General features: G+C 42.1%; 1 protein-coding gene across 23 annotated transcripts in view; it reads left to right on the plus strand.

The window, feature by feature from the left end:
- The window catches only part of TENM3 (teneurin transmembrane protein 3), a 2,294,790-nt gene extending 2,270,484 nt beyond the window's left edge, over positions 1-24,306 (plus strand). For all 23 annotated transcript variants that reach the window (XM_075930244.1, XM_075930245.1, XM_075930247.1 and 20 more), the window contains 5 exons: positions 380-615; positions 8,726-9,022; positions 12,018-13,629; positions 16,583-16,713; positions 20,774-24,306. In XM_075930244.1, coding sequence (XP_075786359.1) covers positions 380-615; positions 8,726-9,022; positions 12,018-13,629; positions 16,583-16,713; positions 20,774-21,529 — 3,032 coding nt within the window. In that variant the 3' untranslated portion in view covers positions 21,530-24,306. The remainder of the gene's footprint in view (positions 1-379; positions 616-8,725; positions 9,023-12,017; positions 13,630-16,582; positions 16,714-20,773) is intronic.
- The last annotated feature ends 1,032 nt before the right edge of the window (positions 24,307-25,338 follow it).

The raw sequence follows: 25,338 nt of genomic DNA on the forward strand, positions 1-25,338 counted from the left end.
GGAAGGAATTACCTCCTCGTAGCCTATCAATGAGACATTTAAGTCTCTTTGTGGATCTAGGATCTTTCCCTTTTCCTCTGCATTTCAGTGGTGCCTACCTTAGCTGGCTCCCTGCTCAGCTTCTATGAATCCCCTTTTTAAGCTCCTAACTCTCTACATACAATGTCCAGGAAATCTGGGCTGTCAATTCCACTGGACGGCAGAGGGCCTAGTGGTGGGGCACTGAGCATTGATGTGCTTAAGTTCCCTTTGTGAATGCAGCCCTTAGGTACTTTTTAAAATCTCACCCTGCATTTATTAGTCAAATAAATGTCAGTATGAAAAAAGCCAGGTTTTTTAACCCATGTAAGTAAAGTTTTATACTTTGTTTCATTTTTAGATCAATTAAGGAACAGTTACCAGATTGGCTATGATGGCTCCCTCAGAATTATCTATGCCAGTGGCATGGATTCACACTACCAGACAGAACCACATGTTTTAGCTGGCACAGCCAATCCAACAGTAGCAAAAAGAAACATGACTCTGCCAGGAGAGAATGGACAAAATTTGGTAGAATGGAGATTCCGAAAAGAACAAGCCCAGGGAAAAGTCAATGTGTTTGGCCGAAAGCTAAGGGTGAGTACATGTTCAAATATTCATGAGACCAACAGCATTTGGTGTGGATGAGTGGTAACATTGGCGTGATTCAATGAGCATTGGCATTCCACAGCTGAAGAACAAGTAGCATCTATAGTACCAGAGTACAACTGAAAGTAGCCATGCTGACTACTTTCCCTATTGGGCAGAATTTTTCTTCCTTTAATTGCTCGTCTTTTCCATGGGTTCCCTTTGTTGAGCTTGCCATCTAATATCATGGAATGAATCAGCATTTATTACTAATAGTAGCTGTAGTATTGTACTGCCTAGGAGCCCAAGTTATGGGCTAGGATCCCATTGTGGTAGGATTGACATACAGAGCAAAAGATGGTCCCTGCCTCCACAAGCTTATAGTCTAAGTATAAGAAAAGAAACAGCAGAGTTATCCAGACAGATGGAGGAAAACAAGGAAAGAATGAGACAGTATTGGTCTGTGGATAGGCTGTGGTCACAATTGACAAACAGAAGTATCGACAAGCTTTTTATAGAGATCCCATCAAAGGAGATGTTTGAGGAAGGATTCAAAGATAAATAATGAGATATAAGTTGTACGGCCCTAAACCAGGATTCTCTGGTCCGGCAACATTCATGGTCCAACAGGACCACAGATGTTTCTGGATGAGGGAGTCCTGGAACAAGAGGGCCAGCAGCTGGGAGCTTGGTACACCCCAGCGAGTCTGGTGAGGGCGAGGCCTGGGAAACTCGGGTTGCCCGCCACCTGGCAGTCCAGGAGGGGAAGCCTAGCCAGAGCCGCATCAGTCCAGGAGGGAAAACCTGGCTGGGGCTGCATGCTGCCTGGCTGGCAGTGGGGCTGGGGCTGGCTAGAAGGCAGCCCAGCTGGGCCAAAGGAAATTCCCTTATTTGGGTCTTGTCAGGTACCAAGGGTGCTGGACCAGGGAGGTCCAACCAGTAGTTGTGTTTTTGGGAGGACCTTCCAAGTGGGACAGGTAACATAGGAGATGCTTATTTGAAAATGTAGGAAGGGGTTGTAGAGCTTGGCATTGTGGGTAATGGGAGGTGAGTGATGACATCAGTAACAAAAGAGAGGAGATAGATTGTGATGATAAATCACGAAGGGCTTTGAAAGTACATAGAACCATTTTAGGTTTGATGTGCTAGAGAAAGGGAACTCAGAGGAAAGATGCAAAGAGAGGAGTCATACAGTCAAAGGGATGGGCTAGGAAAATTATCTTTGTAGCAGCGTTCTGAATGAGGCAAGAATGCATTTGTCCAAGCCCAGTGTTGAATGTAATTGAGGCATGGGAGGATGAGAGCTCAGATGAGAATTTTGCAGTGCAGATGGACACGGCAAGGCCATATTTTAGCAATGTTATGCAAAAAAAATCTGCAAAATTTAGACATAACCTGAATGTGGGGAGAGAAGTGTCTAAGATGAAGATGACCCCATGTTACAGGCCTGTGTGAGAGGTAGAATGGTATTCTCCACAGTAACAGAGACAAGGAGGCAACAGGAAGGAGTGGGCAGTGGGGATCGATTGTGAGGTTTGTTTTGACCCTGTTAATTTTGAGTTGGTGATTAGACATTCACTAGGAGATGGCAGAGATTTCAATTTGAACAAAAGAAGACAAGTCTGGAGGGAGAGATAGATATATGGGTCATCAACAGAGAGATGTCAGTTGAATTTCAGTCTTTAATGTCATCAATTCCTGTATTTGAAGATAGCTTTTTGTGTCTTTTGTAACACTTCCTAGTGAAATCCTACGATCTCATTCTTTTTTAAAAGACTAAAAGTTGTCACATCATACATATTTCTACAAGAAAAGTCTTAATTTTGTTTCCCCAAATTACCCTTTAATATTCACCTTTTTATATCTTGTTAGGGTTTTTTTTTTCCTCTCCTTATCTGGCAGTAGGCATATTGTGTTCAGCAGGCAAGCTATGATTTACGACAGCCATTTGATAAAGACAACATAGATTAAACACTGAGAATTGGGTTGCCAGGAGATCACCTCAAGACCACAATAGAGATCTGAATTATTATTGGAATTGCACCTAATTCTTTTAAATCAGTCCTTGGTAGTTCATCAAATAAAGGTGAATAACTTTTCTCAACTAGTTATTGATAACATGCAATTTTAAAAATTTCAAGAAGGACAAAGGACAAAGGAGAATTTCATAAGGGACAAACACACTTGTATCTCCTATTCTTCCTCCCCTCCCCTCTGGCCCCCCACATCCCAAGAAATATTGATTTTTTTTTTCTGACAAGGAGAAATGATTTACAGTGATGGTTCCTCAGGGCAGGCAAAATTTTACCTTGTTTTGGTACCTGCTATTTCTTGCTAAGGGAATGGAAAAGGGAAATCGTAAATTAAAAGAAAGGGACTTGGCCCAGACAGAAAGCTTTGTGCTTTTTTTCTTTTTTTAAAGTAATACTGTATTCAGCCTGAGGGTCACATTCCTTTTCTCCTTAGCATTGTAATTGTCATCTCCGCTGCTCCCACAAATGATTTGGTTTCTCTGATTCATAGCCATTTCATTGTACAACAAAGTAGGTTAACAGACCATACTGAAGCACGTCAAATCTTCTTGGAGGCCAAGACACCCTAGATAGATGGAGGATAATATTATATGTATAGGGTTCTTTTGTCCAAAGAAAATATAACTTCAATCTGGCTTGATACCAAAAATATAATATGGCCAAATAAATCACAGAATGAACAAAAGAGCAATCCCAAATAATCCATCTCTCAGAAGTGGAGTGTTATGATACCCTTCAGACTTCCTTGCTGTAAGGCAATGGGGAAAGAAGAATAATCTGCAAGCTGCTACAGCCTTGCCAGGATTATAGAAAGATAGGGAGAATGTAGTGGGAAAGGCAAATAGGGGGAGAGATTTGTGAAAATGGGAAAAACAGAGAGAGATTACAAATTAGGATAAAATAATAGTAATCCAAGTGCAAATACCTTTGAGGGGGAGATAAGGCAGGAGGAGAAATGGAAGAGGCTGGTGAGAAAAATGCCTTGATGAGAAAGGAGAGGGGGAAAAGCCCTAGAGAAAAAAAGCTCAAATATTTTTTTAAAAATGTGTGTGAACACACACTATGAAAAGGCTGACGTGCAGTATGCATAGGAATGAAGGAGACAAGACAATGAGAAAATAAGGAAGAACAAAAACAGGGCACTCCTGACTTTTCTCTGTTAATATGTCAATAATAGTTTGCTGCAAAGAAGATAAATGTAAACAAAGACAAAATGTATTGTTGATGTACATGCTAGTAAATATACTTGCACAGTATTATTCTTGGTGCAGGTAACATGATGCATTTATCTAAGATTTTAATCTACTATTTTTAAATCTATCAATAATCCCAAAATAATTTTCAATTTAATCCACAAAGAGACGGACTCAGGATCTTCTTGTTATTTGCATAATCATGGAATATTGATAGATTTCTCCTGCTTTTATTGAGAGTTCTAAAGAACAAAAGAGAGTAGGCAGGAAGGGACAGAAGTACATCTAAAGAAGGCTCTGGAAGGCAGAGAGATAGAGAGCACTCCAGAAAAGCTAATTCCAACAAACCACTTGATCTCAAAGGAAAGAAAATGAAGTTAAAAAAAACCCAAAAAATGAAAACAATGAAAGTTGTCAAACAATGGAAGTGGAACAGATAGGATTCTATCGTATTCAAATTTAAACTAGTTTTAGAATCAGTCTTGATTTAACTAAAAAGTTAGCTCAACTAAGGTATGTCACTCAAGGATGTAAAAAGGAGCAGACAGCAATAAATCAATAGTAGAATTCTTCTTTCAACCCAGCAACCACCTCTTAGGGATGTGATGGGAGAACCCCTCAGTATAGATAGTGTCAGCTTATAAGAAGCCACAAAGGATGCGTGTCCACTATGTTAGGCAGGGAAAGGCTTTGCCTTCCCAAACAGGCAGGCATGGCCCTGCCCACACTCTGGCCCCAGAATGCCTGCTATAGGCATTCCGGGAGCGGAGTGTTACTGTTCCCAACGCGCACAAGGCCTCCTCTCTCCCCGGTGCTCCAGGGCCAGAGGCTCAGGCTGCATGGCCTCTTTCCTCCCTGGAGTTCCAGGACCAGGAAGGCTCAGGCCATGTGGCCTTCTCCCTCCCCGGTGCTCCAGAGCTGGGAGGCTGGAGCCACGTACCCTCCTCCCTTCCTAGTGTTCCGGGACACAGATGCTGGAGCCACGCAGCTTTTCTCCTCCCTGGCGCTCCAGGACCAGAGAGGCTCAGGACACACTGCCTCTTCCCTCCCCGGAGCTCCGGGGCCGGGGAAGCCCGTCTCCCTGGTGGAGGGGGCCTTCTTTGGAGTTAAGGGGGCCAGGCTTGGCCCCGGAGCTCTGGAGAGGGAAGAGGCCATGCGGCCTGAACCTCACTGGCCCTGCAGCACCAGGGAGGGTCCTACCTGGCACAGTAACAAAAGTTTCAGAGGGTTAGCTATGTTAGTCTGTAACTGAATAAACTTAAAAAACAAATAGTATTGCAGCACTTCAGAGATTAACACCACATGTAGATGGTATCATGAGCTTTCGTGTGCACAGCCCTCTTCTAATAAATCGAGACCTTTTGCTCTATTTCCGCTTTAACAGTACAGTAAAACTCCGATGGTCCGGCATCTGATGGTCTGGCACTCCTGATGGTCCGGCACCATCAGGAACCCGGAAGTGCTCTGACCATTGGAGCTGCTCTGCCCCCAGCTTCCCCGATTCAGCCGCTGCTAAAACTGACCAGCGGCTGACTCCAGGAAGCCCGTGGCAGAGCAGCTCTGCCTCGGGCTTCCTGGAGTCAGCCGCTGATCAGTATGACTTGGGGACACCTGAACAGATGACTTGGGGACACCTGGGGCAGAGCAGCTGGGGTGCTGCCGGGTTGGTCCAGTAGCACCAATGACAGGCGCTGCGGGACCAACCCGGCAGCACCCCAGCTGCTCTGCCCCAGGCATCCCCAAGAGCAGCTGCGGTGCTGCCTGGTTGGTCTCACCGCACCAAGGGTTGGCGCTACCGGACCAACCCGGCAGCACTCCAGCTGCTCTGCTGCAGGCATCCCCGATTCAGCTGCTGCTGAAACTGACCAGCAGCGGCTGAATCAGGGACGCCTGGGGCGAGCCGGACTATCGGAAGGGGGGGCTATGAGGGGTCTGGGGTGGCATCCACCCCACCCCACCTCCATCATAGCCCCCCTTCCAATAGTCCTGCAAATCTGATAATCCAGCACCCCCTGGTCCTAAAGGTGCCGTATTATCAGAAGTTTACTGTAACAACAAACAGCCCGCATCTTAAACAACAGCTCAAGTTGTTCCTTTCAGCAAGTCAGAAAGGATGCCTGGCTAAGTACACTGAGGCACAGTACATTGCATAAAGCTACATTTTAACCACATGGCTACGAGGGATGTCAGTGTGTAGTTGACTATACAATTAACTGATAAGCCTGGGCTTATTGGTTAATTCTATCGACTACATGCATCCCCACTCCCTTGCTGCCTCTGTTTCAGAGGTAGAAAGGGGAGGTGGTGGGAGCTTTTAAGCCGCCTCCTCACAAGCACTGGATCCCACAGAGCCATCTGCCTCTCCCCAGCCCCACACTGGTGCCTCCGAGAGAGGGTGAGGGGGACAGGCGGGAGCCAGTACATGAAGGAAGCCAGCTTTCAAGCTGGCTGGATGCACGTATCGGTTCCCGCAGAGCCACTTGCCCCCACCACACACACCCTGCTGCCTTTCTATCAGAAGCACCAGTGTGGGAGGTGGTGGGGCCTGGCAGGAGCCAGCTCCTGAGGGAGGGAGGGAAGGGCGGGCTGCCATGGTGGCCCAGGTGCACTGCTGACAAAGGATGCTCTGTGGGATGCCAGCGCAGCCTCTGTTCATAGGGAGTTCAGCCCCCCGCCCTGTGGACGAGGGTTGCTGCCACCCCACACGGCTGCCTCTGAGGCAGCAGTGCAGGGTAGTAGGAGCCAAGAGTGGAGCCAGGAGCGCACGGGCTGCTGGCTCTGTCCCCGGGGACTATCAAATAGTCGTACAACCACTAAGATTTGATGCGGTTACGCAGTTATTAAATTGATAGTGATCATCCCTAATGGCTACAGTAGTGAAGCACTACAGAGGCACAGTTATACCATTGTAGTGTTGCAAATGTAAACAAGCCCCCACAACACTTACTTGTCAAAGTATATTAAAGATCATTAGACTTAAGTGTATGAGGTAACAATTCTGCAGCTGTTGGATTTTTCTGCGGTGTTCTAGGTTTTCACTCTGAAGGTAGGAGCAAGGATTCTGTTTTTATGCCACTGATCCCAAAAGAACAACTCAACAGAGACAAATATGATACATAAGCAGATCTGTTTCTCTGAAAAGTGTGGGGGGGAGGGGGTTCCGCAATCATTTAGCAGCTCTTTAACACCCATTATCCCAACAGTAAAGACCTACTTATATGCATCTTTTTGAAGCACATCAGCCATAGAGCTAAGTTTATAACAGTTACTTTTTGACTCTCGAAAAGCAAATATCTTCCTTTAGGTTCTCTGATCAGCGTATTCTCTTGTTCCTTCCCAAATACTACTAAACTAACTTTCTTCACCCTTTACTCAGATTCCTCTCTTGTCCTGCATGTGTTAAATTAAAAAGCAAACTTTTAAAAATGCTTTACACAAATTGTCATCTTGTTCTTGCCCCTTGTTCCCATTGATTATCATTTTGCTGTGCTGAAAATGTATTCATCTTCACACAGAAATGCCAAAAAGGAAAGCGTGTATATGGAGGGAAGATGACCAGCAAAAATGGTTGTATTTTAAAAATGGACCAGTTTAGTGTAGAGAGGGGATAAGTAAGGTGGATAAGAGTGAGGAGGGATTTGATAGCAGCCTTCAACTTCCTGAATGGAGGTTCCAAAGAGGATGGAGAGAGGCTGTTCACAGTAGTGACAGATGGCGGAACAAGGAGCAATGGTCTCAAGTTACTGTGGGAGAGGTCTAGGTTGGATATTAGGAAAAACTATTTCACTAGGAGGGTGGTGAAGCACTGGAATGTGTTACCTAGGGACATGGTGGAATCTCCATCCCTAGAGGTTTTAGTTGAGATTGGTCCTGCCTTGGGCAGGGGGCTGGACTTGATGACCTCCTGAAGTCTCTTCCAACTCTATGATTCTATAGGTGTATAAAGTATGAATAGTAAACAAAAAGAAAATCAGACATTTTTATTCGCCTGCTCTCATAATACAAGAACAAAGAACCAATCAATGAAGCTAAAAGGCAGTATGTTTAAAAATGAAAAAATGTATATAATGTATAATTAATGTATGGAATTCATTGTTCTCACTAGTTTTTCTGCATATATGAGCAGAGTTTCATAGTTTGTCTGTATTAAAAACTGCTGTAACTGTCCTGCTTCAGGACATAATCCAGCCTCTAATTGATTGGAAATAAACCTTTAATTGATTGGGAATAAACTTCCTCTAAGGACATGTTATTTCATAATTATCCACTACGGGTTTCTTGCATCTTCCTTGGAGACAGGATAGTGGACTAAATATTGTGTGTCTGATACAGTATGGCAATTTCTGTGTGCTTAAGTTTAAATATAGCTTCATAATCTTAACCTTTTCCAATTATTTTGATAGTACTCACAGTAAAGGGTTAAGGCGGAGTTCTTTGCTCACTTTTTAAGTGTCATTGATTAATGTTAATTAACTGTACAATGATTTGTCTTGTTTCACTGATTCATTTGCTAACTCTTTAGTAATAGTTCCACGTTATTTGTAGTGCTTACCTAAAAAAAGCTCTTGAAGTAGCACTCATTATTATAAAAGTTTTGAGTGCAGATACTTTAGTATTTACTACTTTGTTAACTGTTGACTGAACCTTAAGGAACTGAATTGAAAAGATTTGAATAAATGCCAGGCTGTCTTTCAGCTTAATGAAACCTTTTAAAACAGCAGTTAATCTACAGGCTTGCACTTAGAGCAAGAAGTTGCTAAATTAATTTACTGACACAAGGAATCAATCATTATAAATGGTGTTTAAACAATAGCTGGGACTCTGAGGAAGTAATAGGTGGCTGGCATTTGAACAATGTGATTTATTTTTGTCATCTTGTTTGTTTTATAAAAGGTTAATGGCAGAAACCTCCTTTCAGTCGACTTTGATCGAACCACAAAGACAGAAAAGATCTATGATGACCACCGTAAATTCCTACTGAGGATTGCCTACGACACATCAGGGCATCCAACGCTCTGGCTGCCAAGCAGCAAGCTGATGGCTGTCAATGTTACCTATTCATCTACAGGTCAAATTGGCAGTATTCAGCGAGGAACCACTAGTGAAAAAGTAGACTATGATGGGCAGGGAAGGATTGTATCTAAAGTATTTGCTGATGGAAAAACATGGAGTTACACCTATCTGGAAAAGGTAAAGGACACTAAAGCTTTAAGTAATGCTTTGTTCTGTCAACATTGCTTTGAGTGCTGCATAGCTTTCAATGTACATGTCAGAGCTAGAGTTGTGAAAGGTTAACCAGTAACGGATAATGCTTACAGGTCTAGGTTAGCTGGTGAAGGCTGGAGCAGCTCCCTGACCACCACAGGCTGAGGGTTACTTCAGCCCCATGGGGCCCACCATGGACAGGGGCTGCTCCGGTTGTCCGGGGCAGTGTCTGTCCACAGCGAACCTGGGTGCCCCACAGGCAGGGGATGCTCCCGCATCCAAAGCTGCCTGTGTCCACGGCAGTCAAGTGCCCGACAAGCAGGTGCTCCTTCAGCCTGGCGAGGGCTGCTCCAACCTAGCAGTGAGCTAGGGACTTAAGTTATCAAGATCTAATTAGTTCCAAGATCTCATTAAGTCACAGGTAAGTTACTTATGTCTAACTTGTATTTTGTGTCAAAGAAAAGAGTTATTATTTTGTTAAAGCTACCTGTTCATAGTTTGGCTTTGTCTGCACTTACCGGGCTGTTGCAGTAGCGCTTTAACATGGCAGTGTGGTCACGGCAGGAGCTCTCTCAGCACTCTAGGTAAACCACCTCCACAAGGAGAGGAGCTAACAACACTGGAAGCACAGCTCCTAGCACTAGGAGTCTGTTTACACCGGCACTTTGAAGTGCTATAACTTGCTGGTCTCAGGAGTGGGGGGTGTTTTTTCCACACCTCTGAGTGAGGCAGTTACAGCAATGTAACTTGCCAGTGTAGACAAGCCCTTTGTATTGTAGCGCAGAATCAAAGCAATAATAGAGAACTCATGAATCTTCTTTATATATTAATATTGTAGAAACATGGCTTTCTTTCCTAATACTGTCTCTGCATATCCCCATTATGAGTGCTCATGTCTTGCCAGACATGAACCCCTCTAGAACCCTTCGTTCTAGAGTGCTGTGACATACTACCCTTCCCACTGCCCCCACTCTGACTGCTTTGACATAGATCTAGTAACTCCTGGCAGGACACACAGTTTCTCAGCTAATATATTCAGAAAACAAAAGTCACTTCAATAAGTAATTTCTCATTTTCTGTGGTTCGCAGTTTTGTGTTGAGTATGGGTATATTGCTATATGGAACATATAATTTTAAAAGTGTATTGCTCAATATGAAAAAAAATGAGTTGCTACTCAAGGTAGGAAGTTCATTCAGAGGGATTTTGCTTTATCACTCTTTCAGTAAAATTCATATTGAATAGATATTTTCAGCTAGCAAGAATATGCACTGCTCATAGTCGTATACCATTTTTATGGGTAAGAAAAAGGTCGTGTTGGCGGCTTGATTTCAAAATCATGCATTTTTTACATGGCAAGATATATATAATATTGCCAGTTTCTAAAATTAAAATCAATAAGGGGGGGCAATATTAAAAATCACATTCAAATAAATCTCTTGTTCCGTGAACTGTTGGGAACACCTGCAGTTATTAATATATAACTATTTTAAAAACCATCTGCTTGTTATCATTTATGTTCCTTGTTTACATTATACATCTGAAATAGTCTTTTGAAAGGAGGCTGAAAGCTGTCAGCAGAGAAGTAAACCTGGCATTACTGGTTGGTTTCACCCTGAAGCTACTTCAGAAACTCCTGCTGGAATCCAGGGTAACCCCTGAGTCTGTCCTTATCTCCTTTTCCTCAAGCTGATCCCCTTATTCCTGTCAGTGTACCCCAAGTAACAGCATTTATGACTCCTGATAATCAGTTTCATGCAGTAGCTCTGACCAAGTCATATTTCATTGTGCTGCTGCAAAGCTCAGACCAGTCAAGGAAAGATCTAAGAATGAGAGAGCTTTAAAAAAAAAAAAAAAAAAGTATGAGGCTGGAAAGTTCTGTTCTTTCTCCTCCCCAACATGCATGAAACAGAACGGACAGCTCCGCCTGTATCCAGGCATGAGGAAAGAATTGCAGTCATACGCAGGAGAGTCCATTAGAAAAATCCATATGGATAAAAACACTATTGTTCCAGCTTAATATAAAAGAAATTCTCAGAGCAGGCTCCACAAATAGGACTCTGTGGGAATCCTACTTCCAAACAGCAACTCATGGTATGGATTTTTCTCACCAGAGTAACAGATATTATTGGTTAGAAAAAAACTGGAACCACGGATGCTCTCAGGAATCAGACCCACTGTTCCAACTCTGCCCTGAGACAGAGCTTATTGTTCAGTATTTCTCAGTCAGATAAAGTTCTGTCTAGTAAATAGTTCTGTATGTTGTTGTTCTGTGTCTGGGTGTAATGCTACTACTGTACCTGGCCCCGTATAAATACAGAAGTCAAGGTTCCTACCAGAGGAGATAATATTCTAATTATTTTTCTGCTGAAGCTATTATTCAGCAACTGTTGTTCACAAACAATTGTGGACATGATTTAATCGAGGCCAATGAGTCACCAGGCATAAGAAAAATGTCATTGACTGACAGAATAATTCTTGTGTAGCTGCACATGATGTAAATAATCAAACAATTTGCTATGCCCAAGTCATAAATACATACAAAACAAGAACAATAATGTTCTGGGATCTTCAGGCTAGTAAAATCTTCTGCATTATCACTAATTATAGGGGAGAAATTGCATCTCCCATATGTTGTTCCCTTCTTGAGTTACTGGCTTGAAGACAGTTTTTCTTCTGCCCATATTAAACATGCCTTATCTAAATCCATTGACAATCTGCTGTTCGGCTTCGAGTACTTAATAAAAAATGACACAGTCATAACAAGTAGCACATTATGAATCTGGAGCCACTAATTACAGAATCCCTTACAATTAAGTATCTAAGTAAATTAAACAGGGAAATGTTAGCATGTAAGGTCAAGGCTAACATGATTTTAAAAAGTGATAATTTTCTCAAGTGGACTGTTACATTTTTGTTGTCAAAAAGTTGTGTGTTAATTCACCATTTGTCACATGGTAAAAATCTGTTCTTGCTTTTCAGTCAATGGTCCTCTTACTTCATAGCCAACGGCAGTACATCTTTGAATACGATCTGTTGGATCGGCTTTCTGCCATCACCATGCCCAGTGTTGCTCGTCATACTATGCAGACTATTCGCTCCATTGGCTATTACCGGAATATATATAACCCCCCTGAAAGTAACGCCTCTGTTATCATGGACTACAATGAAGAAGGACAGCTCCTTCAAACCGCTTTCTTGGGTACAAGCCGAAGAGTCCTGTTTAAATATCGAAGACAGACCAAGCTCTCAGAAATTTTGTATGATAGTACAAGAGTCAGTTTTACTTATGATGAGACAGCAGGTGTTCTGAAAACAGTAAACCTCCAGAGTGATGGTTTTATCTGCACCATTAGATACAGGCAAATCGGCCCGTTGATTGACAGGCAGATTTTCCGCTTTAGTGAAGATGGAATGGTAAATGCTCGATTTGACTACAGCTATGACAATAGCTTCAGAGTAACTAGCATGCAAGGTGTCATCAATGAAACCCCATTGCCTATTGATCTCTACCAGTTTGATGATATCTCTGGAAAAGTTGAGCAGTTTGGAAAATTTGGAGTTATATATTATGATATTAACCAGATAATTTCCACAGCTGTGATGACTTACACAAAACACTTTGATGCACATGGCCGCATCAAAGAAATTCAGTATGAAATCTTTAGGTCTCTAATGTACTGGATTACAATTCAGTATGATAACATGGGACGAGTGACTAAAAGAGAAATTAAAATTGGGCCTTTTGCCAATACCACCAAATATGCTTATGAATACGATGTTGATGGTCAGCTCCAGACAGTGTATCTAAATGAAAAAATCATGTGGCGATACAACTATGACTTGAACGGCAACCTCCATCTGCTCAACCCAAGTAACAGTGCCCGTCTGACACCGCTTCGTTATGACCTGAGAGACAGAATCACGCGACTAGGTGATGTTCAGTACCGATTAGATGAAGATGGGTTCCTGCGTCAGAGAGGTACTGAAATCTTTGAATACAGCTCAAAGGGCCTTCTTACTAGAGTTTACAGCAAAGGCAGCGGGTGGACAGTGATATACCGTTACGATGGACTAGGACGACGGGTTTCCAGTAAAACTAGCCTCGGACAGCACCTCCAGTTTTTTTATGCAGACCTTACTTATCCCACCAGGATAACTCATGTATATAACCATTCAAGCTCCGAGATCACTTCTCTTTACTATGATCTGCAAGGGCACCTTTTTGCCATGGAGATTAGCAGTGGGGATGAGTTTTACATTGCCTCAGACAACACTGGGACACCACTGGCTGTTTTTAGTAGCAATGGTCTAATGCTTAAACAAATTCAGTACACTGCTTATGGCGAGATTTATTTTGACTCCAATCTTGACTTCCAGTTGGTAATAGGCTTCCATGGAGGCTTATATGACCCACTGACTAAGCTAGTCCATTTTGGAGAAAGAGATTATGATATATTGGCAGGCCGTTGGACTACGCCTGACATTGAAATCTGGAAAAGAATTGGGAAGGATCCAGCTCCTTTTAATCTCTACATGTTTAGAAATAACAACCCAGCCAGTAAAATACACGATGTGAAGGATTATATCACAGGTAAATAAAGGTTCTTTAAATTATAGTAATATTTCCCACCTACTCAGAAATATAAGATGTTATAATGTACTCATCACCCTGAAGTCTGAGCATCTGAGTTACAAACTAATCGTGCTGTCAGCTGAACTGAAGGCGGGGAAAATGACAGAAAAATTAATGTCATTGTTCATAACTTTTGCTAGACAAATAGATAATGCGTATTTCAGTCTGTTTCACCATTATAAAGAAGAATGACACATCACTGTGTAGCAACAGAAGTTCCTGGAAAATACAGAGTTACTGGAATACATCATGTGTTTCCATATTAGAGCTAAGTAAGATTATCTGTGCCTTTTTTTTATTTAGATTGTGTCAGACTAAAGGAGGCTCATCTGTACTTAGTAGGGAGGTGTGAGTGTTCCTCAGAGAAGAAAATAGGGAAACAAGTGATTTTCCATCATTTGAACAAACAGTGCCCACAGATTAGTTAATAGGTGTTGACAGGCTGTCTGGGATAAGGCTGCCCGTATAGTCCCATGCAATCATCTCCTAGCAATACTGTAGGGAATTCTGTGGCACTAATTTTCACTGTGGCATTTAAAGAAATGCATTTGCCACAAAAGTATTAGTTGAAATTTGGTTTTCATTTTTCTAACAACATCTTTGATCTGCAGTAGAAACTCAGGGTACGTCTAGATTGCAGGGGTTTTCCAGGATGCTGATGGTATCCCGGAAAAACTCCTCTGCGTCCAGGGAACGCATTTGCTCTTCTGTGTTATTTTTTGTTTTGCTTTTTGTGCAAGAGCAAATGTGCTGTTTCGGGGAGCCCTGTGTACCTTGAATAAAAGCCTCTTCCAGAAAAGCAATCCAGAAAAGCTACGCAAACCTATAGTGTAGACCTAGTTTCTGAGTTATGAGTAAAAGAATTACAAACTGACCAATCAACCACATGATTCATTCAGAACCAGAACTATGCAATCAGGCAGCAGCAGAGACCAAATGAAAAAGCGAATACAGTACAGTACTGTGTCAAGTAATGTAAATTGTTTTTTAAAAAAGGAAAGCAGCATTTTTTTCTTCTTTAAAGTTTCTTCACAGCTGTGTTGTCAATATTTAGTTGTAAACTTTTGACAGAACAACCATAATGGTTTTTTGTTCAGAGTTATGAAAACCCTCCATTCCTGACGTTTTCGTAGCTCTGAAGTTTTACTGTATAGAATAATATGTATCCAACTGTACATATAAAGTTATAGGTCCTATGAGTAGTTTAGGTGACTTGATGCCAGCTGGCAGCATTTCATCCACAGCTTGCTAGGGTTTATTATATACCTGAGAACATCTTAATAATTTTAAAGTGAAGGTTTTCAAAAAAAAAAATTGACATTCTGAAATATTCTGTTGCCACCACCATTTTTGGGTTGCTTTCATTGGAAAAACTTCTGGCTTTTCATATCCACAACTCTGCCAACTTCTTTTAATGTAGTCTTTATGAAAAGATGGTGGTCAGACAGAAATCCACAGACCAGATACAGCTCTGACATGAGCAGATCAAGATGCCCCTATTCTGCCTAATCAATGTTTCTCCATCCTAACCTGGCTCCTAGATTTCTTTCTTTTTTTTTTTTTTAAATCAAGACATAGTTTCTGTTTTAAAACTATTACACTGGGCACAATAACCAAGTTTATGGCTTTATTAGCTACATCTTTGAATAATATATATATATGAATGAGGAGCTGCTGCGTTAAGGAGGTTCCATTTTGCAGCACTGCTTTCAGAGTAGAAGCCACCTTTCAAACAGACAACAAAGACTGGCACTACTAGAAAGATCCCACAAGCACAATGGCTTTTCCCATTGTAGTTGCTAATTGCTACTCTGAATAGGAACTCTTGCAGAGAATAGATTTCAATAGTATTACTGATGGATATGTGCAGTTTTAACTTTGTATTCCCCTTTACCCAGCTAAATCTCAGAGGAGGGGGTAAGATTCTGATTTTTCTTTTACAGCAATAAAACAGCCTACTAAGTTACATTCTTGGAAGGCAATTGATCACCCAAATGTTACTGAGGGGACAATAGCCCAGACATAACTGAGAACAATGTGTGTGACCTGCAGTACTTGTATCACTGGTGATGAATTATGGAGATGAGAAGAACTCGACTGCGAAATGCCAGTGTTATGAAGGGCCAGCAATTAGAAAGACATCTTTTCCTTGTGTTCCTATATTTATTTGGTAGATAAACACGAGAGCCTATAATGCTTTAAAAATAGCCACCTTTAAGATTAGATTAGTACAGGTTGGACCTCCCTGGTCTGGCACCCCAGAGACCTGACTGGTCATGGGGAGATAAGTCCTTGCCCCCTGCTGTTGACCTCCATGCTCTCCTCCGGGGCAGCTGCCAACCTCCCAGCCACCAGACCCCCATCCCAGTTGCACTCCTAACCCTGGCCCACTCAAAGCCCTCCAGTCCTGCTGCTAGCCCCAGCTATTGGTTATGCTCCCCGGCACTGCTCCAGCCCCAGCGTGAGCTGCTGGTTGCACCCCCTGACACTGCCACCAACCCCTACCTCAGCTGCTGGTTGTGCTCCCTGCCTCTGGTAATAGCCCCAGCAACGCTCTCCAGCCTCTGCTACTGGCTGTTGGACTCCTGGCCAGCCCCCGGTCCCTCTCTGATCCAGCAACAAGAAAGGTCCTTTCTGTACTTTAACTTGCAAGTACTGTAATTTAAATATGATGTCTGAGTGATACTTGTACATAGGCTAGTTCCAGTAGATAGAGTTGTAGAATAAAATCTTCATGCTGTAGAGGCTATAGGTACCAGTAGCACAAGAAGAATGTTTAATAATTCTGGAGCGTTCCAGATTGTAGCTACTGTGGCTTTGAAAAGAATGATTTTTAGATTAAAAAGGTAAAAATTATATTTCAATATATAGAAAACTCTTAATATTTTTTTCTTGTATATTTTTCTTACAGATGTTAACAGCTGGCTGGTGACATTTGGCTTCCATCTGCACAATGCTATACCTGGTTTCCCTGTTCCCAAATTTGATTTAACTGAGCCTTCATATGAACTTGTGAAGAGTCAGCAGTGGGACGATATACCAGTAAGAAACAAAAAACACCAAAGACAGAGACAGGGTTGAATAGAAGTAACTATTCTAATTGAGCCAGGAGAGCTGGCAGCCTGCACAGGACCATGGGAAAGGTGGAGAGGGCCAGCTCCACACCCCCAGAAGGGCAAGGCATTGGCAGAGGGGGTGTGACCAGGCAGCCAGCCCTCCACACTGCGCATTTATCCCCCCCCTTCTTCCAGAGATGTCCCTGTTCGGGCAACTGCTCACTTTGTCTCCCTTCCCCCACCCCAGTCGGCGGGCCTTAATTGAACTATATAATTCATCAAGGTTCTGCTTGCCAGTTTTTTACATAAACAATGTATTGCAAATCTCTGTGCCTTAAATATTTTTACAAAGAATTTAGTAAATTACAGGGGCTAATTCTACAGCCGTTTTTGTGCTTATGCTAAATTAGGTATGATTTTAAACAAGACTGAATTTGTTTTCAATAACAGATAAGAGTGTAGGAAAGAAATAATCAACAAATATACAGGCGACCCCCGCTCTTACGACTTATTTGGTTCCTGAAGAACTGTTGTAAGTCAAGCCGTCGTGAGTCGAACCCTTATTTCCCATAGGCGCAATGTTATAAATGGCAGTTCCATTCCTGAAAACCCATTTCATACCCAAAAAATACCAAAATTGACTACAGAAAACTAAACTAAATAGTTCAAATAATGCACAAAAATAACGAAAAAGTGAAGACTGATGTGCCGGAGATGAGCGCACTTCAAGCAGCAGCTGCAGACAAGCGAGTCTGACTGACCTAGTGCATTTCCTATTTTGGGATGATGCGTGGAATCTGCGTTGTATGCCATCTTAAATGCGAGCTGCGGATGTAAATTGGGGCATTATAGGAGTTAACTCGCATGAAAAAAATGGTCATAAATGCAGGGGGTTGTAAGTCGGGGGTCACCTGTAGTACTTTGCAACCCTTTTAAGACTTGTAGGTTTCCCAGTGAAAACTCTAGAGAGTGAATTTATGCCAACACCCTGCTTAAAGGCAGAAAGTGAACACGGTAATAAAAAATAGACTATGAAATAAACAGAAGAATAGGTAATATAAATTATGCATATTGGGCACCAGTACAATTTTACTTCTCTTTAATATTAACCATGTTTTATATGTAAAGATAAAATATTGAAACTGAAATTACCTCAGGTAAAACCCATTACATTACATAGAATCAAAACTCCCTGTGCTTAAGAAATTCTGTGGGGGGAAAAAAGTATCAACTGCAGACGAGAAAACCTGTAACAGTTTTAAATGACAAAAGAAAAAAGCAATAGAATCTAAAAAATTGAAAAAGCCAAATCTGCCATTTAAGAAAATGGCATTTATAAATCTAGCCATTCAGAGATCAAAAAGCAACACACACAAAAATCCCAAAATTTGCCGTTGAAAGCAGACTAAGAATGGGCAATCTCAGAATGATGATTCCCCCCGCCCCCCCAAAAAAACCATCTCTCATTTCAGAGATAATTATATAGAATTTTAAGTAGTGGTCAGTAAAGGTATATCTACACTCAGGGCAAAATTCAAATTAAGATATACAGGCAGTCCCTGAGTTACGTAGATCCGACTTATGTCGGATCCGCAGTTACAAACGGGGCTTTTCTCGCCCCGGAGGACGCGGGCAGCGGGACCGCCCAGACGCACCGCGGTCCCACCGTCCACGTCCTCCGGGGCGAGAAAAGCTGCTCCGCGTCTCCCTGGTCTGCTGGGGGGGGGGGGCAGCAGACCAAGGACATGCGGAGCAAAGCCTCCGAGGACGCGGGCAGTGGGACTGCCCAGACGTGCCGCAGTCCCACTGCCCGCATCCTCTGCGGCTTTGCTCCACGTCTCCCTGGTCTGCCTGGTCTGCCTGAAAAGAAAAAAGATGAGAGGCATGAGAGTGGAGAACAGATATAGGGAAAGGCAAGAACAGCGGAGCTGAGGGAAGAAAATGCCAATTCAGGGTGGAAGGATTCAGTATGGTCACAGGACTTCCTTCAAATCACAGTGCTCAGTACAGTGACGTAGGGAATCAGACTTTATGCTTGAATGGGAGGAAGGCAGCAGACAAAGGTTAGAGGTTCATGTTGAAAGAAGCAGCAGCATGGCTTTCACTGTTCAGTAAGAAGATGACAACTAATCAGAGGGTGAACAGACTTGAATACAGCATATATACACGTTGGGTCTGGGCGAGCTGCTCTCACCATGACTGGTGAACTAACACAAGAGTCACAGGCAACCTGGGTTTCCCACATGTGGCCAGCACATCACCTTCTTTCTTCCCCAGGATAGCCGGAAGCCTGAGCGCTGTCTGTGCTGTGCAGATTTGAAACAAGGTGGCGAAGCAATTTGCATTTTCCCCTTTTAGAGTCAAATGATGGGAATGTTCCTTCCCCTGGTCCTTTCCCATGCTGGCAGGGTGAAAAGATATGGGAATGTGAGGAGGGAGTTGGAGTTATCCATCTAGCAATTAGGGAGAACTCAAGCTTGGGGAAAGGTGCTTAAAAATATTCTTGGCCCCTTTAAAGGTACTTGAGCATCCGATTTGTGTACTCACGTAGCCTTACTGGGGAGGCTGCAGGGTGCATTTCTGAGTCCCCTTTGTATCATTTTGAATTGAGCACTGCCAACTAAAAGCCATATTTATCAGCATTTATTCCCAAGCCTCACCAGTCATTGCCCAGCATTGGATGGGGTTAGATTTTTTTGAACCTGGGAACCTCACATTGTCACAGCTGAGCAGACAAGTGCTGGCAAGACAGTAATTATGATTACTGTGCCTCAACATCCTCTGTCCCCATTCATGGAGGTGGGAGGAAGGCATTCCCATGCTCAGAAAAGATGCCATGGCAGAAGAGTTAAATGTAGCTCACAGCTCCCCCTGGGTTGCTTCAGAGGTTGAATGCCTGAGTGCTGCAGGGGAGACCAGAGTCCACACAAGCCAACAGACCGTGGCCCTTCCAGCTCTGCTTTCCCCAGCAGTCACAGTACTTTGGAGAAAGGCTATCAGTACCCATACTGGACCCCTCCACCAGGTACATTTTCCTCCAGGGCCTGCTTCCCTTCACTCTCTCCCTATTTCCTCCCTCTTAATCTCCAGTTTTGGAGACGTTCCTGATCCTGCTCTCCCCATCCCACCACCTGCAGTGAGCTGTGAGACATCTCCTGGCCATGGAGCGGCATAATCATAGACCTGATACTGCCTGAGAGTTTGCTCTCTCTTAAAATAGAGAACAGATACTAGCTTTGCTTTGGGAGGAGATGCTAGGAGCCTCTGAAAACTCTGAATGACAATCCTAGCAGACAATTGTCACCTTTTGCATTTTACAAAAGGGGGGGGGGCATAGTTACAGCCTTACAGCGACAGGTATAAGCCTACTAGCAAATATAAACTGATGACCATGTATCAATGCAGGTGCTGGGCTATTCTCTCCGCTCATCCCTTTCATCATGTGGGAGACCTAAGGAGAGATGGCTGGGACAGGAACCCACTGTCTGGAACTAGCAATTCCTCCACCTCCTGCCAAAAATAAGAATTTTTATCTGCAGAGAAAGGGGGCGTTCTAGCAATGTGCATACAGAACTGAGAGTCAGGAGTCGGAGAGGTTATTGCCAGTTGCCTTCTGTGGCACTGAGCCTATTGGTGAAACTTTCTGCCTCCATTCTTCATCTGAAAAATGGGGATAATGCTATATTCGAGAGATGTTCTCGGGATTAATTTGTTAGTACTGTATATGCTTAGCATTGAAACTGGCCTTTCGTATTTTAATACAAAGGCTCTGGCTGTGTAACTAACTCATTCAGTAGCCTTTGACGTTAAAGGGTTTTCCGTGGGCTTTTCCTCAAGGAGCCAAAATTAGAAAAACACGAGGGATTATTGAACTAGCCTTTGTGACTCAGCGGAACTAGCAGCATGTAGATTCAATTAATTCCTTGGCACTGTCAATTGTGGCATCTCCCATTGTCGTCCATGGGAAATATGCCAAGAAAGCCTGACTGTTTGGCATGTAGGGGCTACAGATGGTTTTTAAAACTTCTGTCTCTTCTCATTTCCAGCCAATTTCTGGAGTGCAACAACAAGTGGCAAGGCAAGCGAAGGCTTTCCTGTCCCTGGGAAAAATGGCAGAAGTTCAAATCAGCAGACCCAAATCCAGTGGAGAAAAGTCGTGGCTGTGGTTTGCAACAGTGAAGTCTCTGATCGGGAAAGGGGTTATGCTCGCTGTCAATCAAGGGAAAGTGCTGACTAATGTGCTCAACATTGCAAATGAGGACTGCATAAAAGTGGCCGCTGTTCTGAACAGTGCCTATTACCTGGAGAACTTGCATTTCACCATTGAGGGGAAGGACACTCACTATTTCATCAAAACCACCTCCCCAGAGAGCGATCTTGGCACCTTGAGGCTGACAAGTGGGCGCAAAGCCCTGGAAAATGGCATCAATGTAACCGTTTCCCAGTCCACCACAGTAGTGAATGGCAGGACTCGTAGGTTTGCCGATGTTGAGATGCAGTATGGTGCATTAGCTCTTCACGTACGCTATGGCATGACGCTCGATGAGGAGAAGGCACGAATATTGGAGCAGGCTAGGCAAAGAGCCCTGTCCAATGCCTGGGCCAGAGAACAACAAAGAGTAAGAGATGGAGAGGAAGGTGCCAGGTTATGGACCGAAGGGGAAAAGAGGCAGCTGCTAAGTGCTGGAAAGGTACAAGGATATGATGGGTACTATGTACTCTCTGTGGAGCAATACCCTGAATTAGCAGACAGCGCTAACAATATACAGTTCCTTAGACAAAGTGAGATAGGAAAGAGGTAACACACTGGCTTAGCTGAGGCTGCCAAAGAGACTGACTGTGTACCAGTGTCTTCTGAAAGGAAGACAAAACTGTTTTGCTGCATAACTACTTGAGCCTAAACTTATACCTTTTCTCAGATTTTGCTGTAGCACAATCTGAATAGACTCTACAAAGAAAAGAGAGCCTTCCAGAAGAATGATACTGCTAAAAACAAAACTTTTTTTTCTGAATGACCTTAAAGGTGATCTGCTTTAAAGAATATGTTTACATATGCATATCGCTGCACTCAAGTTGGACTGAAAAGTATTAAAAAAGGCCTAAAGATTTTGCAACAGGCTGTCTGTTCCTCTGAGCACTGTAACTAAGATACAGATCTATACAGTGTTTCCAAATAGTACCGAATTGTTGACCTTTGCTTACAAGAAGTAGTCTCTCTCTCTCTCTCTTTCTTTCTCTCTCTCTCTGCATAGGATGTGGTATATAGCTCTGTTCATTTTAAAATGTGGGGCAGACGTTCTTGTTTATAGACAACCCAACTGCTTTAAATTGTGCTGCTTTCTAAAAGGACATTGGCACAATGACTTATGCTACCATGTGAATTTAATAATGGATTTTACAATGCTAACATGGTTTGCCTCGGGGGGTGGGGGAAATGGCAAATAGAATCCTTGTCACTGATAAGCAAAGGAAACCCTGATTTTTTTTGTAAATTATGTGAGACAAGTTGTTTATGGATTTTTATATGAATTACAATTTACTGTACATCAAATATTAGTCTCAGAGGAGTTAATTTATGTAAAGTGTTTAAAAAAGTTTATACTTAAAAATAAAATGATAAAAACATGTGCTGTGTGTGATTTTTTTAAAAAGAATTGCACCTTTGTTATGTTATAGCTGTACAGTATAAAGGATTATATTGTAGAGATATAACAATGTATGACTAATGTCCAGAAGTGTTAATATTTTTGTATTAGGTTTAAAACTGTGCATCTTTCTATCACTTTGCTGATAGGATGGAGCATTCCCAAGTGGCTGGCTAATCAGACAACAACTCCCTTTCCTGTCGCCCAAGCCAGGGCAGCTTCATCAGTCACTGCTAGAAGGCACAGTAACCAAATAAGGCTTGTTTATTATGATGGAAGACTTTAATAGGTTGGGTTTTCCTTGCCTTCTCCCAGCCCTAATGTAATAAATGGACATTTATTCATAACAAGTGGGGTTTCTGTTGTTTGCTTTTCTTATGTGGGCTTAGAAGCTACGTTCTGCGATGGAGAGAATAGTGTCTCAGGTGCTTGGCAAATGTATGTAGAAGATGATATGATGTAGTCTCATCCAATTTATGTCAACTTTGTCTTCTGTATAATACAGCTGTTTTAAGTGTATAATTTTAAGGAAGAGGAAAGCTAGCAATGTTCAGATGCTACAAAGTTGCTCTTTAGAAGGGTAAGCCATTCAGTGGGTTAGTGCCCTGGCCTTGGGCTTCCAAGTCAAACCCTGTCACTATGAAAAACTGAACAGGAACTGGGAGCTGAGAGGGGATGAATATCCTAGTGCCTAGTCATATCCCCAAACCACCACACAACATGGCATGCTGTGCTCCCAATAAAGATCCATTGAGTTGGTTGCAGGACAGCACTGTGGTCACAGTCCCAGGTAGGAAGCTTGCACAGCACTTAACTAGCTGTGTGCCATTTCTTGGCTCAGGCCAGTCTCAGCTCTTTGAGCACCAAATTCAGCCACACAAAAGAAGTATTTTTAAAAGACAAGACAAAATTGAGGGTTTTTTTATTTTCATTAAACTAAACTATACACAGTATTTCTATCTATACATGATAATGTCAAAGCATAGCAAATGAATGTCTTAAATATGAACAGTTCATGTGGATGTAAGAAAAATAGTTTTCTAACTGCTTTGTATACTGAGATTCTATAGTATTATGTACTCTAAATTGCACAGCAGGATTGTTTGATAAACAGATTGGCTGGGAGAGATTCAAACTAACTACAGAACTAATTACACTTTTGATGAATTCTGCTCTTTTATTAGATTGAAAGCACAGATTAGTTAATACAGTATTTTTTACCCTTGAAGTCCTGAGGACCCTCAATTTAGAAACTATCATATGCCTGGCCCCAAAGGAGTGGTATGGTTTAGCATTTTACAGTTTTAATCTAAAATGTAAAGTGTTTGCAGTTCTGTTGGGTGGCTCTTTCACAGCACTCTCTCTAGCATACTGCAAATGTTTTCTGTTGAAATAGGCTCATATTCTTAATTATATCAAATGTTTCTGTTCTGTTTCAGTATGAAAAGCTTGTATAACATGTCAGAATTGAAATATACCTTCTACTTGACGTGTACTAGTTCCTTCTCCTTTGTTTGGGCACCAATAAATAACAAATTTATAGTATCTGTTGGTGATCATTCTAGATAAAGTCAAATCAAGCCAATTAGTGGCCTTGTTAGTAAGTATAATGAGCCTATTTCTTGGTAAAAAGACTTGTGATCTGGACATGCTCCTGCAGGAAACAGTGACCTTGGGGAATATGTAAGCAAAAGACCATTTTTAAAAGAAAAATGTATAATTAAAAGAAGTAGCTTACAGAAAAGAAAATGAGATTCAAAGTATTTTAGGCAAAGCCAGTCAAAATGCTTTCATGATATTTTGAGATGTAAATTTTGTCTGATTTGTATTGGTCTTTTAATTTGCCTTCTGAACTTTATATGTGTCCTGAATTTTCCACAAATTGATGACTATAGATTGCATTTAGGCTTTCCAATAAAAGCCAACCCAATGTGTGTGTGTGTGTGTGTGTTTATATTTGTTTTTTAGACGTTTGTCAGACATTACAAGTGTGTTATTGCTTTTCTGTTTATACCCAAGGGTGCAACCTGATCCAGTTGTACTGATATTGATTTATCTGTGACACAATACTATCTTTGTTCTTCCATCCAATGGCCCATCTGCTAGTTCAGCAAATTGCTCCATGGGACTTTACTAGTGGCCTACTTTAAAGAAACCTCACAAAGTTAACTGTTCTATAAATAAGAAAGAGGGAGGGGAGACACAATTCACTCTCCCTGTTTGCTTAGGCACTGTTCTCCTGCCTTCCTGAACAGTTAAAATAAGACATAATTGAAGCATTTGATGAAAAAAATCAGTTTGGCACTTCCAGGCACCCCCCACCTTCTTCTACATTCCTCTGTTTCACTCTACATTTAGATCCACTCTATAGAAAGCGTTGATTTCAGCACTTGTGTGTCAAGTGAGTGGTTTGATTTTAGTTGGAATAGGCAGACTTCATCACACTTGCTATGTAGCGACAACCTCAACTTGATAACATGTTGATCCAGCACGAATCAGGTCACTCTGCTTGGCTAACTGTGGCCTATTTTTTATTTATTTACTGCTGCATTGCTTTTGTATTTTCACACTTGGTAGTTGAGAGACTATATTTGCATTTGACAAGAAAAAATACGCCAGTTACAACTACAGTCCTTCAAAACTGCTCTTTCAGTGATGGCTCAGTGAATATAAAAGAGAAAAAATACTGCATAAACTACTAACCTATTTCAAATATAATCTTACTCAGGGATAGGACTACAATAGTATCTAAAGCTTTTAGAAGGACAAAATGTGAGTGTTCAGTCTCTGATTGTTGAGTTTAAATCCAGGTCAGGACAAAAAAATTAATACTGATATTTATTTGAAACCCACCTTCCATGTCACTATTCAGATCTTCTTCAGCAATTTTTAATGAACAGTTGGGTTTGGTTTTTTAAATAATCCCTTTCTTTACTCCCCTCCTTTTCCCACTGCTGCCCAATGAA

This window comes from Pelodiscus sinensis, chromosome 5 (assembly GCF_049634645.1).
Source record: "Pelodiscus sinensis isolate JC-2024 chromosome 5, ASM4963464v1, whole genome shotgun sequence".
Lineage (NCBI taxonomy): Eukaryota > Metazoa > Chordata > Testudines > Trionychidae > Pelodiscus > Pelodiscus sinensis.